The 19,971-nt window shown below is 34.1% G+C and overlaps 1 protein-coding gene and 1 long non-coding RNA gene across 3 annotated transcripts; both read left to right on the top strand.

Moving 5' to 3' along the window:
- Window positions 1-7,962: 7,962 nt before the first annotated feature.
- LOC126585918 (putative laccase-9) lies at window positions 7,963-16,600 on the top strand. Of its 2 annotated transcripts, none has more exons than XM_050250499.1 (7): window positions 7,963-8,140; window positions 8,383-8,534; window positions 9,226-9,470; window positions 11,032-11,157; window positions 12,839-13,430; window positions 14,009-14,364; window positions 16,321-16,600. In XM_050250499.1, exons 1-7 carry the CDS (start codon window positions 8,042-8,044, stop codon window positions 16,458-16,460), a joined length of 1,710 nt encoding a protein of 569 aa, XP_050106456.1. In that variant the 5' UTR covers window positions 7,963-8,041; the 3' UTR covers window positions 16,461-16,600. The 2 variants fall into 2 exon arrangements, with proteins under 2 accessions (XP_050106456.1, XP_050106455.1); XM_050250498.1 differs by lacking the exon at window positions 16,321-16,600 and adding an exon at window positions 14,576-14,920 and having other exon boundaries at window positions 7,964-8,140.
- A 2,048-nt stretch (window positions 16,601-18,648) lies between these two features.
- Window positions 18,649-19,238, top strand: LOC126585921 (uncharacterized). Its single transcript, XR_007610695.1, has 2 exons — window positions 18,649-19,076; window positions 19,125-19,238. It is a non-coding gene; the product is annotated as an uncharacterized LOC126585921 (long non-coding RNA).
- Window positions 19,239-19,971: the final 733 nt, after the last annotated feature.

Below are 19,971 nucleotides of genomic sequence, written 5' to 3'. Positions count from 1 at the left end.
TTTCTATGTAGGTTACTATATTTTTAGAATTAAAAATTGAAATTTATAGTTGTTTGTATTAATGAGATTTTAAATAAAAAACCCATAATTTGTGGATTAAAATTAGGGAGTTTTAACGAAAAACCCGCGGTACTGTTCACTTTAACGAAAAACCACATTTTTACACTAAAAAGTCAAACCTTGTACTATTCACTTTACCCTTTATTTTGTCCTTATCGTTAAAACTCAAAGTTTTCAAACTTTTTTTATTAGTTTTCCTTTAAAATTATTAACATATAAATTATACTCTCCAATATATTGTGTGTGTGTGTATGTAAACATGGGTACATTCATCAAAATTAACAAAAAAAATTATTGTACCAAAATATGGTACATTCTTCAAAACCACAAAAAAAAAAAAAAAAGGTATTGGGCTTTTAATAAATTTATTTGATTAAACTTGACATGAATACATACTCAAATCAAGAAAAAGAATGTACCTATATAAGTTTAAAATAGATTAGAAAAAAATTGAATAGATTTTATATAAAAAAATGGTACACTTTACATACAACAAATTAATATATTTAAGAATTTGTACATATTAAGGGTACATATAAGATTAAAAAATTGGAAACCTTTTTATAAAAAATTAAGGGATACAAACTTGTTCTAATTTTTTATTTTTATTTTTTTGGAAATGTTTTGAATTGAAAATTAGTTAGGAGTTCAATAAATGTGTGAGATTAAAATTCTAAATCAGTTATTAATTTATATTTTAAAAATTATGTAACTGACATGTAAATTTATTATTGCATTAATTATAGGAACTTTGATCAAAATCTGAAAATTAATAAGATTTTAGTCGATGAACATTAATAACTAGGGATCGGATACTAAGTTTTCCTAAAATTAATTTCATCATGACAATCTAATTAGCAAGTTGTTTCCGATTGAAATTTATTTTTCTTCAAAGATGATTTATGAAAGCGGATTTAAAAAATTAGACCGTTTAAAATTCAATACAAAAGTAGACTCCACAACTAGTTTCTGATTTTTACATTAAAATAGATTTCCTTTAGAGAATAATATACTCAATGAAATGTCACTTTACATTGCCACGAGACATGTTTGAGATAAAGTTTCGTATTGGTAGTAGAGTGAATACATACCAAATTCTGTCGACATAAAAGAATAAAATAGTGTGATAATAACTAATCAATGGGTTTGATCTGTCCCATTTATAGTTGATTCCACCTGTCTTTCTGCATCTCACTCTCACATCAGAATCAAAATCTGTTGTTGATTCCACCTGTCTTTCTGCATCTCACTCTCACATCAGAATCAAAATCTGTTACTAAGGCAATTAATTTATTTGGATTACAAAGCTCTGGCTTCAACTAAGCAAGTAAGCAAATCTGCGCACGTTTGTCAAACCTCAGTGGTCCACAAGCTTCTATGTGATAGCATAACAAAATCCCTAAATAGTTCAGTTCTGGGCAGATTTGTCAAGGCGGCTCGGAGAAAAACAAATCAAATTTAGGAAAAGCAAGTGTCAAAAGATGAGTCACGGACCCCCCACCACCAGCAGCGTCAACCTCAAAAGCTTACTGATTAAGAGTCTAAGGAACATTAACTAATGCGTGCGCTCCATTGGCACACACAAAATATTGCAATAGTACCAGAAAATGGGCCAAGCGTGTGGCTGCTGCAGCCTTAAGGGTGCGTTTGGTACGCAGACGGAACGGAACGGAACGGAACGGGACGGGACGGGACGGGACGGGACGAAGGTGTAATTTTTGAAAAAGACATGGGGTATATTTGTCTTAAAATGGTAAAACATTGCGTTCCACAAACGTGGAACAAACCCGTTCCAGGGGGAGGTGGAACGCAAAAACACTCAAAATCTGTCCCGTGGAACAGTCCGTTCCACCCATTTTTGGCGCACCAAACGCGGGATTGAACGTCTCGTCCCGTTCCGTCCCGTCCCGTCCCACGTACCAAACGCACCCTTAAGAGCACGGATATTTCATGCAATCTTTTTCATGTCCCAATTTTTCAAGGGAATGGCTAGATACATCCTCGTGTAAATAATTTTGTTTTATTTCATTTACCATTTTGTGAAGTGGTTTGGAAATTATAAGGATTTGGGATCAGTCCACTTGAGAAAAAATGTACTTGTATTAATTTGAAGGATGATTGTGTAATGTAATTAGTCAACACATAACAGACAGTGTAATATGACCTTACCATTACATGTAATATTTGATAACATCACGTAACAGATATAGTCTAACATTACATTTCTTGTAATTCAAAAGTTAAATGTCAAGTCATGTTATCATTAGAGACGGAACCACCATAAGCTCATTGGTGGTGGATGCCTACACTCACATGGTATGGTAAAAAAATAAAAAATAAAAAATTTCAACCAACTAAAAGCCCGCCTAATAACCCATTCTAATGAAAACATTTTGCCAACAGTACCCCAACCATTATGCCATATGCAATAGAAATTAAGCATAATCAACCTGATTTTATTCTAATTTGAGTTTTTCATTCTAATTAATTTAAAAGCCCACCTAATAACCCATTCTAATGAAAACATTTTGCCAACGGTACCCACCCATTATGCCATATGCAATAGAAATTAAGCATAATCTACCTACCTGATTTTATTCTAATTTGAGTTTTTCATTCTAATTAATTTAAAGTATTATTTTTATTTACTTGCTTTATTGGTTGGTTTTCTTCTTCTTGCTTCTGCATACTATTTATTGGACTTTAACATGGTTTTGATTTATCAATGTTGATTGTTTTTTTTTTAAGGCTTAATCGGATAAATGGTCGTTGTGGTGATAAGGTAATCGGAAGATAAGTCTCATGGTAAAAAAAAATTAGGATTTAAACCCTCATATTGTTAGTCTGTTAGCAAATTTAGTTCAAAAGTGATTTTTCTGTTAAATGTAGGGATAAAAATGTATTTTACCGGACTCTTTCTTTTTATTCACTCTCTTTTAATCTCTGTAATTGGTATATTCATCTTCTTTCCTATCTGTCTATCTCCAACCATTTCGTGGGTTTTCTAACCGGCCAATTCCCATCCTTGATGCAGCCAACCTTTTCTATTTTTTTACCCTAGCAATCAAGCAGATAGAGGAATAAGAGAAGAGACCAAATCCCCTAGCCGGAGAAATACAGTTTTAGAAACTATGGATGCATACATATATCAGGTTCTAATTCCAGACTTGAAAAAGAAATCTTCAAGAGTGAAGAATGAAAATGATGGTTTATAAACTTGATATATGTATGCAATTAGAAATTCAAATCTGGTGTCATACATACGCAATGTGCATTAGCCGGAGGTGACATCTAGTACTTGAAATTTAAAGCATAATCAAGGTAGCATCTTTTCAGACATCTAGTATTTGAAATTCAAAGCATAATCAAGGCAGCTGCTTTTCACTAGAGGTTATAAACTTTTTAGCCTAGACCGGACATTGTTGAATATCATCAGTAAGAATTCAAAATTCCAAGCTAATAAAACTTTTTATCCAATTTCAAAACTCGGGCCCAATCCAAATCGGAACTCTACTAATACAGCAAGCGGCAAGCATTCGTTCTTGGCCACTCTTCAGCCCCTCAATCTCGTTTAGTGACGGAAGTCAGAGAAGATCAACGGCTGCTGTCAAATTCCGAAGAATCTCACGTGCTTACAATCGTCCGAAGAACCTCAAGTTCTGGCCGCTGCCAATGATGACCTCAGTCAAGAAAATACAAATTGCAGAGAGAGAGCAGCGAGACAAGGAAGAAGGTGTACATTTTTACCCCTGTATTTAACGGACATTTAACAAGAATCACTTTTAGACTAAATTTGCTAACGGGCTAACACCATGAGGGTTTAAATCCTAATTTTTTTTCACGTGGACCATCTTCCAATTACCTGATCACCATGAGGATCATTTAACCGATTAGGCCTTTTTTTTAAAAGGAAAACGATTTTCACACACCTATCTTCTCTCCCTATATATCCAGCCACTAGATTGAATAAATGAAACGAATATCAATGAACAAAAATAAACAAAGGTGTGCCTAGAAGGATAAAAGAGGTGTCTATATCATTTCATTTCTCTTGATAATTCTTTGTTTAATGCATCTCTGTGTTAAGCTATACGTTAACTGGTAGCTATCAAGATGAAACTCAAATAAATAAATAAAAAATAGCCATATGGATTGTGATGAATTCTCTGTCTAATTGAACTATAACATGGTTACATAAAAGGAAAGAGATATTTAGTAACATTGGACTGTTCTTAAAACATTATGCAAATGGCCGAAAATTCTGAAGTATTGCACGCAAAACATTATAGATTAACATATAAGTACTGCGCATATGCACTTTTTAACATTATTTTGTTTTTTAGGTTCTCTCATTCAAAAAAATCTCTTGCTCCGTCGTTGGTTGTGACAATATCCAACGTGAAGGTATGGAGCCTAAAAAGTGAATAGTGATAATGGGTAATTGCATGAGGCCCCTTAATAATTTTATTAAAATAAAGGGTATTACGTACCCTTTTTAAATAAAGGGTACCAGTTGCTATCTTTTAGACAATACCATAAAATCTTATGACTCGCTATTATTTGAAGAAAGTTGACGATTCATCTTAAACTGGTTGACTGGATGGGAAATAACATAACTTTTTATACGCACATGCTAGGTCTCTTCCTTTTTCGACATGAGATTCATATTCTCAACATGCCCATTCACGTGTGACGAATATTCAACTCTAATATGTGGACAACACAAATTAGGTGTTGTAGAACACGTGTTACTGTTGGAATTTACACATGGACCAATCTGCTTTGATATTATAAAAAAAGTCGGGGTTATATCATAAACGTAATTGATAATATTGAAGGGTAGCCTAATTACTAAAAAACACAAACAAATATAAGATTCATTCTTTTCACAATGTGAGTTTCACTCAATAGGTAATCATTTTGTACAATTAACTAATAAATAGATGATCCAAATAGTGTGCATTGCTAACCAAATAACTAAATGATTCTCAATATAGTTTGTTCTTTACGAATCCTATAGTAATGTTTGAATGAGGGAAGGGATTGATGCCAAATTATTAAGGAATGGACCAGAAAATGCAACATAGAAGGGATTAGAAAAACCTTTCATGAGCATTACATACGCATATAAGAGGGATTTTGTAATCCCTAATTGTGAGGTGTCATCTACAAATTTCTCTTACATGCTTTTGTAACGCGCTCATGAGTCATGACGGTTTTTCTAATCTCCTCTCTATAACATTTTATGATCCACTACTTCATAACTTGACATCAAACCTTTAAATCTTGAAAATATTTCATCCAAATATAGCCTTAGGGATGACCACAAAATGAACAGTTTTGATCATCATACAGGACTCTAGTGTTTAGTTAAAAAGGTCCATTTGATTCAATTCATGAAGGCCACTATGAATTTACTACATTTGTATTAACTAGATGACCGTGTACAAAAAAAACTTTTCTAATTACGGCGCGGTATGCGCGCGTGTATCAAATTCTATTTTATTTCCATATTTGTACTCAATATAGGTAATAAGGCATATATAAAACTGATTCATCCAATCTTATGGTATATAGAACCTTAGTTTGTTCAATCTTAATATAGAACTTTAGTTTGTTCAATCTTAATAAAGTGTATATATTTGAATAATATTAGAAAAAAATTTATACACCATATGGATTAAAATATAAAACAAGCGAAGGCCAAAAAAATCTTGACTTATCGTTTTGGTTTTTCTCTACATGTATACTTTTTGTGTCACTTACATTTGATAATTGGCACGATGTTGTATTGAACTTAAAATTAAAAATAAATAAATAAATAAATAAATATCATTACCAGAAATTTGAGGTTGCCCTACGAAGTTTTAGGCAATGGGCGAAATTTCATCGGGTAACCTTCACTTAATTACACGACAAACATTGCCAATGGTAGGGCAAAATAAGTCATATTGACTAAAAGTTCTTACACGACGAATATAGTTCGTAGGCAATAAAAAAATTCGTCGGATAAATATTTGGCGCCAAAGAGGAAATGCTTTCACCGACGAGTGCCAACAATACAATATGGTATTTTTGACTTGAATGGTACTAAAGTTGTTTTAGGTTAAATGCAGTAACCATAACAACCGGTCAAATGGCTGTTATTCCACACTGTCGGTCACCTGGTATATATTATTTTCTGCCGTAAACAAAGTCGTCTAGTTTTGTGTTTTAAATTGACATTATTTTAGTAATATCCCTGATTATTGTAAGACTTGGTTGTGTTAATATAATGCATTACACACACGTACAAACACACATATTTTACACACACACACACACCTCATTAAAGAAATTGGCTTCGCTACACCGTGATATGTAATTATAATGTTTAATGTATTACGCTAATGGAGCAGGTAATAAGTGTGAGAGAATGCATTTTTGGACTGGAATCAAGCCAGGAGTAGGTTAACTGCCAAAATTGATCTTCATCAAGAAGCACGTGATTTCATGGTAAAAGAATGTATGCATGCTACCTTGCAGTCCAAGCCACGGATTAGCAGGTCGCTATTCAAACTTGTTCAAATTAATCTCAAATATGCACATAAGTTAGGATTTCATCATAAAATCAATTGACAATATGGGGAGTAGTTCAATTATTTATAAGTACATGCTATGTTTTTTTTCCCTCAATGTAGGATACATATATATTCTACACCCTCAAACATGTGACGATTTTTAAGCCTAACACATGAACAACACAAATTTAGTGATGTGAAGCATGTGTGACGATTTGGTTTCACAAATAGAACAACATGAAAGTTGGAGTTTCACCACAATCCATTGGCAATATAGAGAGTAACCAAAAAACTTATAAGTACATACAATGTCCATTATTTCTCCAACGTGTGACTTCTGCTCTCAACAACACCTTCATACATAAATTGTGTTAAATCCATATTATAGCAACACTTGAAAAAAGTATACAAATTATATTACAAGGATTGAAACAATATTGTCCATATGTATAGAAAGCCAGAAGACAAAAGTTGAATTATTCATGATTCCAAAATACTCTTCTATAACTAGGATTTTAAAATAAAACAATTTGATTTTTTTTTTTAAATCTAAACTAACAAAACAAAACCACCCACGGAGAGGCTAGTTTTTTCATTTATTTCTTAAATTTTTTTAAATAAGAAATATTTAAAAAATAAAAAGGAATAAAAATTATTAGTAAATAATAAGATGTAAAAGAACAAAGCGCGCTACAAAAGGCAAGTACTAAGGAATGGAACCGAGAAAAAAAAAAAGGAAAAAAGATGTTCTTAGATCATTAACTTCGTGCAACACCAGGGGTAACGTATTTACCTGTCACTATCCTAGTTATTTGATTTGGCATTTACTGGACTATTGTTAGTCTTGTTTGTGTGTCATATCACTTTTAGGTTGATATGGAAAATGGAGGAGGACTCTCTCTCATCTTAATCTCTCATTCTCGTCCCTCCTACTTGAAATGTTACGATTGAGTCATATTAACATCTTATATCGATCTTTTTATAAAGAAAACAAGACAAAAAGCACAAAGTGAGAGGAGGAGAAAGAAGAAGATATGAATAGGAGGGGAGAGAATTATACTTATACATGACCTATTTTGTGCGGAATTCAAGTATTAGTGCCTATACGAAGTACCAACAAAACATAATTGCATTGATTTAGCACCTATGTTTTCCTTTAGTTCGTTTTATACTTCGTGTGTTTGTGGTTTTTTTTTCTTTTTTCGTTTGTTTGTTTGTTAGGTGCGTAATGTGAAATGTTCAATCAAGTGGAAAAATAAAAAAGTGGGAGGGAGTCGTGTCTACTAATCAAAGAAGCAACTAATTGCTACGGAGTCTTATTCTATAAATTGCAGTCGAGCGGAGATCCAACTAGCACAACATCTCAAGGGCGACCTGAAGGACACAGGGTGGGAAGTTAGTTTTCAGACAAACATCTGAAAATGGGGGACTATAACAACATGGGTTTCCTGGTCTTAGCTCTTGTAGGGTTTATGTTCCTGAGCAAGGCTAATGGCGCTATCCATTATTATGATTTCGTTGTAAGTGCTTGCTACATATACTGCATGCCAACTTGTCTTTATATTGAGAGGTCATACATTTCATTATAGTAGAGGCTGAGTTCGAATATCATTTGCCCTATTGTCTCACCCTTACTGCAAATAATTTGGGAACGTTTTTTATTTTTGGTTTCAACTCTTGTGATGAATATATAACATCGGATCTTTTCTGGGTATTTCACTCATCGTGAATGTGTTATTGGCTTGTTGCTAATATTTCGCAGCTGCAAGAAACAAATTTTACAAGGCTTTGTAGCACAAAGAGCATTTTAACTGTGAATGGAACTCTTCCGGGACCAACCATCACTGTTAACAGAGGAGACACCGCTTTTGTCAATGTTCACAACCAAGGATATTACGGTCTCACTGTTCACTGGTAATCTTCGCTCGCAGCCTCCCCTAATCGTAGCCCATGGCGAGCTCTATGTGTGAGTGCGTGCTTGTTTTTTTGACATTGACCAAGAGTCATTGTAATTGAAAGATAGAAAGCTTAGCTTGGAATATACTTACCAAAAAAGAAAAAGAATGATGAATAATAAGCTCGGTGGAAAAATCATAGTAATTATTGACAGCTATAGCTAGCTAAGAGCGTTTTTAAGTTAGATCGATTGAGGCTAATGAATACTGAGTAGCATTCCTTTTCAAACACAGAGAGAGACAGAGAGAGACAGAGAGAGAGGAGTTTTTGAAAAATTGAGAGCCTGAACAACTAATTAGTACGGTTGCACAATGATATTTCTCTTAATTTGTAAGTGATAAATTTTATGTTCAGATCTCGTAAATAGCAAGTTGGATGGTATTTTATTTCTCCACCAGTTAATGTAAACATATTGTTCCATAGAAAATAAAAAGACTGAAGCAATGGATGTGAAGGAACACCTTAAATTTGCGTCTTCTGACTTTTGTATACGTTAGGTGAATTCCCATCAATAGCTTTAGTGCATGTGTGTATTGTTGTGCATCCCCGTAAAGGAAATTGTATATGCTTATGGCTTTTAGCTTGGTTTGTTTTTGTTTTATAAGTAAACACATAATTCACTGCTCAATTTGTTGTTTAATTTGTATAGGCATGGAGTGAAGAACCCAAGAAATCCATGGTCCGATGGACCTGAAAACATCACTCAGTGCCCTATTCAACCAGGAACAAACTTTACGTACGAAGTTATATTCTCCAATGAAGAAGGAACATTATGGTGGCATGCTCATAGTGACTGGACACGCGCCACCGTCCATGGTGCAATTGTTATTCTACCGGCTGCCGGCACCACTTATCCATTTCCAACACCAGATGCACAAGAAACAGTTATTCTAGGTACTTTCATTAGTTTCATATCTATTAATTCTTTAACTATTTAGTTATAACCATATTACTATTAGGCACATAAAATCATGGATATCATATTTAACAATACAAGCAATTACTTAATATATGCACCATCTAACGGTCAAATATGATGTTTTTCATTTTTAGTTGCATAAATGACCATTAAATAATGAATGTAATACATAAATACATATACCTTACCATATCTTATTTTTAATATAAGTGAATCTGAAATACAATACTCGAGAACATCTCAAATTATGGAAGTGATTAGTTTTATATGCCTAAATAACTTAATGAATGTTAAATGAAAAGATTTTATTTATTTTCCAACCTCATCGTTACTTTTGGCATGTACTTTATGGTTTGGTGGATAAGTAGTCACCAGAGCTACCAGGTCCCATCATTTTTGTTATAGAATATCACATGATTCGAAGAATGACGTAATGGGGATTTAGATGTAACACGCGCACTGTTTATTCCATAGATCCTTTTAAAAGAGGAAAACATTTAATTGTGATAAGAACACAAGTAGTATAACACGTGTTTTAATAGAGGTGGTAAAAAATTTCATATTTTATGTTATTAACTTTTTAGCACACATATCCCACAATTTATATAGCGACACGTGATATATCATCTCGTGTACTGGTCACACTGAAAAATCTCTTCCAAAAGAGAGACTCATTGTTTTTCTTTATAGGAATGTGCTATCCACACACTTCTTTTTACTTTTCACACATCATTTGTTAATTTCTATCCGTTAATCTTCTTTAATTCATTTGATCCGACGATCGAAAATTAAAAAGATATGTAAGAAGTAAAAAAAAAGTTTATGGATATCACACCTTTTTTTTATATTCATCGTTGTAAAGGCATCATTCTAATTTTTTTTTTTTTTTTTTTTTGCTAGAAAACATCCAAAAGTCGTTAATTGTAGTCTTTCTTCCGGATATACGAAAGATATCCAAAAAATATCTTCCGGATCATTCTAATAACTTTAAAATATATTATAAGCAGAATAGCATATTATTTGTCTATCTTCGGGATATACGAAAAATATCTTCATAATATATGTAAAACAAAAACTAGAAAAGTCTCTTATTAGTGTTTTTGTGGTGTCATATAAAGAATCTAAATTGTCAGTATTTCAATATTAGCGTAAACTTATTATTCGTGATGTGGACTGAGAATTTAAAAGACAAAAACTGTTGTATTTTGAAACTCTGGAACGCATGCCCTTTCCCTTTTTGCAAGTTTGCATATTGCGTAAAGGGTAATGTTAGGTAGATAAATTTTTTTAATTTAAATTTGTAAACCAAATAATATGTCATCAATAGAAAATAAACACATTAATAAACATTTAAATAATAATCTAATTATAAAAAACCAACTTCCTATTTTGCAAAAGATAAACAACTATTGTGGCCTTGTGGTGCAAAAGAATTACATCGTACAATTGTACCATTGGATTTATTGTAGAGTACGTAAATTATAAATATTAAATTGTACATGTATATACGTTAAAACTAAGTATTTAACTTGGCAGGATCATGGTTTAAGGGAGATGTGATGGAAATAATAGAAGAGGCTCTCGCAAAAGGTGGCGATCCAAATGTTTCAGATGCCTTCACAATTAACGGACAACCCGGAGATTTGTATAGTTGTTCCAATGGTAAGACTAATTAAAGATCCAATTAACCTAATCTAGTTCAATAATATACAACGATCAGCGTGAACGATGGAGACTAGAGGGTATATTTTCATTTTTGTCAAAGACTAAAAGGTGTCTATGTAATAGAATAACATACAAAGAAAGGGATGGGTTTTGGCTTTTCTGACTTGCAATTTAGTTTAGTGTTTGTTTGTTTGTTTTTTTTTTTTTGAACAAATGATATTATCTACATTAAGAAGAATGAGGTGGGTTTAGCCTCATAATGGACTAGTAATAATGTAGTTCAAATTTGCTTTTGACGAGAATCGAGTCTAACATCTCTCACTTACAAGTGAAGAGAAACACTACTAGACTATGATACCAAGTGTCTCGACTTGTAGTATAGTTAGCAAAACTGAGTTGGAAGAAAACGATGGAAAATCACTATTCAAACTTTTTTTCTATTACGAAACTACTATTCATATTCGTTTTCCTTGTTTACGTTGAAGGGTTGTCAACTACAATGATTTCTTAGGTATTACTGAGTTGTTCGAGCTGTATTTAACATCTTTGCTTGGTCAATAAAACCATATTATAAAAAAGAATATCAAATTTCTTAAAAACTTAAGAGACATTTTTTTTTTATTTCGTACATATATATATATATATATATATGTATATGTATATGTATATGTGTGTGTGTGTGTGTGTCTATGTGTGTGTAAGCACTTTAAGGAACATTTTTTTTTATTTCGTACATATATATATGTATATGTGTGTGTGTGTGTGTCTATGTGTGTGTAAGCACTTTAAGGAACATTTTTTTTTATTTCGTACATATATATATATATATATATGTATATGTATATGTATATGTATATGTGTGTGTGTGTGTGTGTGTGTAAGCACTTTAAGGATAGGGATCTTCAAATTAAAAAAAAAAAAAAAAGGAATTAGTTATGGGGTCCACTTCACATCAAACTTCAACGATCCGAATCATGTATTTTGTAAATCTTGATTCATAAATCATTCTTGTAAAAATTCAATTTAATCTAAAATCGTTGCCTATTTAATTATCACGATAAAATTTCAATGTTTATTAGGAAACAAAGTATTCGTCAATTTCTTTGAACTCAATTAAAAACCTTAAATATTTCCATTTGACTAATATTTTGCAAGAATGATCTATGAGTTGCACGTTGAAAAATAGACGGTTTGGATATTTAAAGTTCAATGCAGTGTGGGCCCAAAAGCTAATCCTATTTTTATTAAAAATATGGAGATCCATTCCTTTAAATGCTTCCTCTATATATATATATATATGCATTGCATGAAAAGTAAGTTTAGCTTTTTCTATTTTTATTAAAAAGATGGAGATCCCTTCCTTTAAATGCTTCCTCTATATATATATATATGCATTGCATGAAAAGTAAGTTTAGCTTTTTTTGGTCTGTGCAAGTAAATTTAAGCCATAAACTCTCTACGCCAAGTTAATTATTCAAATGTAAGAATAAGTCATCTCATAAATAGTCTCTAAACTCCAAATACGTACAAACAGCTGATATAGTATTATGTGTTTTGATTCCTTCTAAACAGAAATTGTTTCTGCAACCAACCGAAAGTTTCACAAGAATCATCTGTTAGGGTTTGTAGTGATTTGTGTAAAACAAGCATTAATTAATGGATTTTGTGTTGCATGCAGAGACAACATACCGATGGATGGTTGATTACGGTAAGACCTATCTTCTCCGGGTAATCAACGCCGTGATGAACGAAGAACAGTTCTTCGCCATCGCGAACCACACCCTCACAGTCGTAGCACAAGATGCTTCATACATAAAACCTATAACCACCACTTACATCATGATAACTCCAGGCCAAACCATGGACATTTTAGTCACCGCAAACCAACCTCCCAGCCAGTATTACATGGCTTCTCATTCTTTTATGGATGGAACTAATGTTGCACATCACAACGGCACCACCAGTGCAATTGTTCAATATAACGGCAACTACAGCACCCCATCAATCACTCCCCTTCCAACTCTTCCGGCTGAAGCCAATATAACTGCTGCTGATAACTTCACTAAGCAAGTCAGGGCCTTGGCAAGCGAAGAGCACCCTATTGATGTCCCACTTGAATTTCATTCCAGGATCTTTATAGCTATTGCAATCAATGAAAGAATTTGTGCTAATTCTTCATGTGAAGGCCCGGATAATAATGCACTCTCTGCAAGCTTAAACAATATCAGTTTCGTGATTCCATCTGTTGATGTACTGCAAGCATACTATCGGTACGTACAATATTTTTCTTCAATAAAACAATTATTGGTGATTTTAATATTTCTATTATGATGGTTACTTTTGCCATTTCAATTATGATAGTTGCTAATTCTACTATTTTTATTGCTAGTATGGGCTGCATCTTGAAATCCTAATTGCCATGGTTCCGTTGCATCATCTCTTTCTCTTTCTCCCCCATTTCTCATTTTGTTGGTACAAATCACATTGTGTATCATTCGAAGTGTTAAAATAATGGTAGACATGGTTCATATTTTTCAATTTTAGGGTATATTAATAGAAAACATATTTATGTGTTATAATTTGAATGAAATGTAACGTCACATGACTACGTTCCAAGTATACCAAAAAACTACAATGATCCCCTTGTATTTGCAATTTGAATGATAGTTTATACTTTTGTAATTTTATAGTGTGCCATGGAGTCTAAATTAATTATATTTTGATCAAAGATTGATGGAAGTAACTGGTCTCATTAGAAATGGTGAAACACCAAAGTATAACTCCAATATTTATCAATTAACCTTATTTATTCCCAAGAAAAAAACTTGACCTTACTTCGTTTGTACAGGGGAAATAACAATGGAGTTTACAGTTCCAATTTCCCGGACAATCCGCCTAATCCTTACAACTACACTGGAAACGTGACTAGCAGCACAATATATTCGGACTTTGGGACGAGGGTGAGGATGATTGAATATGGTGAAGGAGTTGAGATCATCTTCCAAGGAACCAACATCATCGCAGCTGAGAACCATCCAATGCATCTCCATGGTTTCAGCTTCTATTTGGTCGGGACTGGTTACGGAAATTTTGACAATACAACATCACCCAAGACCTACAATTTGGTTGATCCCCCAGAAGTAAACACCATTGGAGTTCCAAAGAATGGATGGGCAACCATCAGGTTTAAAGCCGATAATCCTGGTAAGTTCTATCATTTTGAGTGTAACCGTTACAACGTCACATGCATGGTCTCTCTACTGGGGAACGACCATATTTTATAGCACAATACTAAATACTCAAAATTTTATAATATGGTTGGGTTGGTAATACATATTGTGATAGTATCACTCTCTTAGTTTTATAGCTACCAAAGTAACGTGCGTTACATGTTGAATTGATTATGATTTTGCAGGAGTATGGTTTATGCATTGTCATTTGGAAAGACATACCAGCTGGGGAATGGATACTGTGCTCATAGTTAGGAATGGAAATACCACAGAAACCAGCATCCGCCCTCCGCCTGCTTATATGCCTCCTTGTTCCAATTCTTAGATATTTCTTTGGTTTGGAAGTTCCAGAATGTTGTCTGTGGATTTCTAATTAAGAATTGTAAGATTCAAGTATTTGCCTTTGAGTGACTATATATGTTTGTCTTCATCCTGAAATAAGCCTGATTTATGAATTATGATCAATCTTTCCACGCAAAAAGCTCGTTCCAAAAGTAAATGTGACATCTTAAAGAGCTACATGGCTTTCATTCTTATGCAGTACCAGCCCAATATGCTAGCAACCATCTCATTTAAACATTTTTCATTCTATCTTTTCGGCTTGAATTAATCTTCATCTTGCAATGTTGCTTGATGATCAGATCAGCCTACTTTTTAGACCACATATTAAAGATTAATTTTGCAAAGAATCAACCGAATCAAAAAATCGTTTGATTTAACTGTTCGGCTAACGCTATCAAAATCTCAGCGTCTAAGTTAGAAACATGGTCTGTCTATTTATTGAATAACCAATAGATGACTAATGGCTTCAGATCTAGTTTAATTGTTTCATAGATGATCTTTAAAGGATGATGTAAAGGTAGAATGTGGTAGAAATTTATGCCCCATTCTTCTTGATGAAAATGTACCTACAAAACAATCAACATCTTTGATCAAAGACCAAAGCCTTCCATGCCCACGAGTAGTGGGGAGGAGGGGGGAGGTTTGGTCAATGGACCTCCGATGACTGAGTTAGTTCCTCTAAAAATAGTGTATTTGAATGAAATAGTAATGTCGCATGACTGCGTTCCGAGTGCACCAAAAAATTACAATGGTCCCCTTGTAGTTGCAATTTGAATGATAGTTATGCTTTTGTACCTTTATAATGTGCCATGAAGTCTAAATTAATTATATTCTGATCAAAGATTGATGGAAGTAACTAGTCTCATAAGAAATGGAGAAACACCAAAGCATAACTCCAATATTTATCAATTAACGTTTTGATTAATTAACCTTATTTATTCCCATGAAAAAACTTGACCTTACTTCGTTTGTACAGGGGAAATAACAATGGAGTTTAAATTTCTAATTTCCCGGACAATCCGCCTAATCCTTACAACTACACTGGAGACGTGACTAGCAGCACAATATATTCGGACTTTGGGACGAGGGTGAGGATGATCGAATATGGTGAAGGAGTTGAGATCATCTTCCAAGGAACCAACATCATCACACCTGAGAACCATCCAATGCATCTGCATGGTTTCAGCTTCTATTTGGTTGGAACTGGTTCTGGAAATTTTAACAGTACAACATCACCCAAGACCTACAATTTGGTTGATCCCCCAGAAGTTAACACCATTGGAGTTCCAAAGAATGGATGGGCAACCATCAGGTTTAAAGCCGATAATCCTGGTAAGTTATATAATTTTGAGTGTACCCGTTACAACGTCACATGCATGGTCTCTCTACTAGGGAAAGACCATATTTTATAGTCTAATACTAATAATAAATATTCAAAATTTTATAATATGGTTGGGTTGGTAATACATATTGTGATATTATCATTCTCTTAGTTTTATAGCTACCAAAGTAACGTGCGTTGTATGTATGAGGTATTAAGGTGATTAATTATGAGCGACCACGAAACTAATTGATTATGATTTTGCAGGAGTATGGTTTATGCATTGCCATTTGGAAAGACATACCAGCTGGGGAATGGATACTGTGCTCATAGTTAGGAATGGAAATACCACAGAAACCAGCATTCGCCCACCGCCTGCTCATATGCCTCCTTGCTCCAAGTCTTAGATATTTGGACTTTATTTTTTCTTTCTTTTCTATTATGGATCTCCATTTAGAATTTTGTATTAATTATGATTTGTGGGAATAATTGTAAGATTCGAGTATTTGCCTTTGAGTGATTATATATGTTTGTCTTCATCCTGAAATAGTTAAGGTAGTTTAACTGTTTAAGCCTGATTTATGAATTATGATCAATCTTTCCACGCAAAAAGCTCGTTCCAAAATTAAAGTGACATCTTAAAGAGCTACATGGCTCTCATTCTTATACAGTACTAGCCCAATATGCTAGCAACCATCTCATTTAAACCCTTACGTTCTATCTTTTCGGCTTTCATCTTCATCTTGCAATGTTGCTTGATGATCAAATCAGCCTATTTTCTAGACCACATTTAAAGATCAATTCTACAAAGAATCAACTGAATCAGAAAATCGTTTGATTTAACAGTTCGGCTAACGCTTTCAAAATCTCAATGTCTAAGTGAGAAACATGGTTTGTCTATTTATTGAATAATCAATAGATGACTAACAACTTCAGATCTAGTTTAATTGTTTCATAGATGATCTTTAAAAGGTGATGTAAAAGGTAGAATGTGGTAGCAAATTTATGCCTCCTTTGTCTTGATGAAAATGTACCTACAAAATAATCAACATATTTGATTAAAGACCAAAGCCTACTTAGGCAAGACCTTTAGATTTCAACACTTCCCACCAAAAGTTAAGCTTTGCATTTACTCCATCATGAGTTCTATTATCAACACTATATCATCTGCGAAAAGCATACATCAAGGAATATCATTTTGGATATGTCCCGTTAACTCATCCATTATCAATATAAAAAGATAAGGACTTAAAGATGAGCCCTGATGTAACCATACAGTTATGGGAAAGGTTTCGGTTTGTCCTTCATGAGTTCTTACTACAATCCTTGCTTCATCATACATATCCTTTATAGCTTAGATATATGCTACTCATACTCATTTATTCTCTAAAATCCTCCAAAGAATTTTTCTTGGAACCCTATCATACGTTTTTTTTTTCCAAATCTATAAAGACCATGTGTAAATCCTTTTTCATACCTTTATATTTTTCCATCAATTTTCATAAGAGATGGACTGTCTCCATGGTTGAGCGCCCTGACATGAACCCGAATTGATTGTCTGTGACCCATGTCTCTTGCCTTAGTCTATACTCAATTACTCTTGATAGGGATTTTACTACTCATGTAAACGGAATAAAAACTCCTATTATACTTGCAAGAATCACAAGGTTGTTGTAGTATAAACGGATCTCGCAAGGTCGTTCTCCACATGAATTATTAAATAATTCGAAACAAACCAAATTCCAATTAATTATTGTAAAGTAGAAATAGAGATGATTGATTTTATAAGCTATTTAAATTAAAAACGAATTTAATTAATAAAAGTAAACTAATCTGCAATATTAAAACTAGAGGGAAAATAAAACAGTTTTGGAGAAATCAAATTAAGAAAACACTAGGGTTCCACCATCACCTAGCAATCCTATAAACTTTTACCAACTACTTATGATCTACACATGCCACTTTGAAGGTTAGATTTTCCTAATTCATATTCTACTTGGAACCTCCAACATAGAATGTATATCGAACATGCAACCCGTCCGGACATTCGGATCAAATCTGAACATGAAAGACTCATTATGCTTTATGAAAACCCTTTGAAAAACCATGCAACCCTTAAGACGTGGTGTTCATCCTAAGTGAAATTACAATTATTTATCACAAGAAGAAGCTAGCATCATGTAAACACGGGAATTCCTGCGATGAGTGAGACAAGAACACGTGTACAAAATAATATTTGTATTAATGATTTAGGGGTTACAATCTCTTCTACAAATTTATCCTCTGATTCTATCTTTGAAACGTGTAGATGTAGTGTTGTTGATCCAGGGGCCGTCGAGGCTTGATCTTGGACGAACAGTTGATGAATGATGAACACCTTCTTCAAGGGCCGTCGGGGCTTGATCTTGAATTGGTGGAAGTTCTTCAAGGGGCGTTGGGGCTTGATCTTGAAGGAGGATTTCACGAAGAACAAAGAGGGCTTTCTTGATCCTTCGGGATTTGCTTGAGAGCTTCAAAGTTTCGAGGCTTCAAGGCTTTGGTGTGGTGCGACTTCTCTTCCAATTTGGGAGTAGAGAAAGTGTATGTAAAAAATCCTCCTTTGATTCTTTGATGGAGGAGCCTATTTATAGGCTTTGGGAATGAACCACCACCATCCATTTGTTTTGGTGGATGTTGTAGGTGAATTGGTGGATTGTTGTAGGTGAATTTGGGTGGAGGTTGTAGGTGAATTTGGATGGATTGTTGTAGGTGAATTTGGGTGTATGTTGTAGGTGAATTTGGGTAGGTGAATTTGGGTGGAGGTTGTAGGTGAATTTGGATGGATTGTTGTAGGTGAATTTGGGTGTATGTTGTAGGTGAATTTGGGTAGGTGAATTTGGGTGGAGGTTGTAGGTGAATTTGGATGGATTGTTGTAGGTGAATTTGGGTGTATGTTGTAGGTGAATTTGGGTAGGTGAATTTGGGTGGAGGTTGTAGGTGAATTTGGATGGATTGTTGTAGGTGAATTTGGGTGTATGTTGTAGGTGAATTTGGGTAGGATTGTTGTAGGTGAATTTGGGTGTATGTTGTAGGTGAATTTGGGTGAAGGTTGTAGTTTTAATGCAATGGTCAACATTTATTTCACTAAAATTTCAATGTTTACAAATGTAATTTTAATGTGATGGCTAACATTTATTTCAACGAAATTTCAATGTCTACAAATGCCCCCACTTCAAGGCGCGTAGTATACATGTGCTTGCCACGTGTAGAAGATGCGTTTTGAAGTCCCTTAATGTAGATGTCGATCCAAGGGCCGTTGAGGCTTGATCTTGAACTGGTCTGGGAGTTTCTTCAAGTGCCGTTAAGGCTTGTTCTTGAATTTTGTTTGAAATTTCTTCAAGGGCCGTTGAGGCTTGATCTTGGATGAAATTGGACCACAAGGAGCTTCACGTAGTAGACGATCCTTGGCTTTGATAATGGATGAATCGGCACGTATTTTGTTGTGCTTGTTGACTTTCCACAGCTTTGATCTTGAACTAGGCTGGAGGAGTTTTCTGGTTTCCTCCAACGGACTTTCCACAGACTTAATCTTGAACTGGATTTGACTCAATGGTGGTGGACACTTGATCTTGAGTCAGGGTCGTTGAGGCTTGATTTCTAACTTAAACATGACCACGAGCAGTTTCAGGACATGCATGCTTTGAAAGATCAAGGAAGTTCGCAGCATTTTCATATGAACCCTGAGCAGTTTGGTCAACAGTATGATCTTCAAGATTGATGGGCTCTTCTTCCAGTTGGTGACTTGATCTTTAAGGATTATCGAGGCTTTGCTCTTCGGTGACGATGCCAGCGAAGGGTTGTTAAAGCTTCTCGAGCCTTTTGGTTAGAGCAACGCTGTCCAGCTTGGATCTTTACTTGAACTCCTCCGTCTGGATTGTG

The sequence above is a fragment of the Malus sylvestris genome, chromosome 10 (genome assembly GCF_916048215.2).
Source record: "Malus sylvestris chromosome 10, drMalSylv7.2, whole genome shotgun sequence".
Taxonomy (NCBI): Eukaryota; Viridiplantae; Streptophyta; class Magnoliopsida; order Rosales; family Rosaceae; genus Malus; species Malus sylvestris.
Note: the sequence above shows the minus strand (reverse complement) of the source record. Positions and strands in the feature narration are given on the sequence as shown.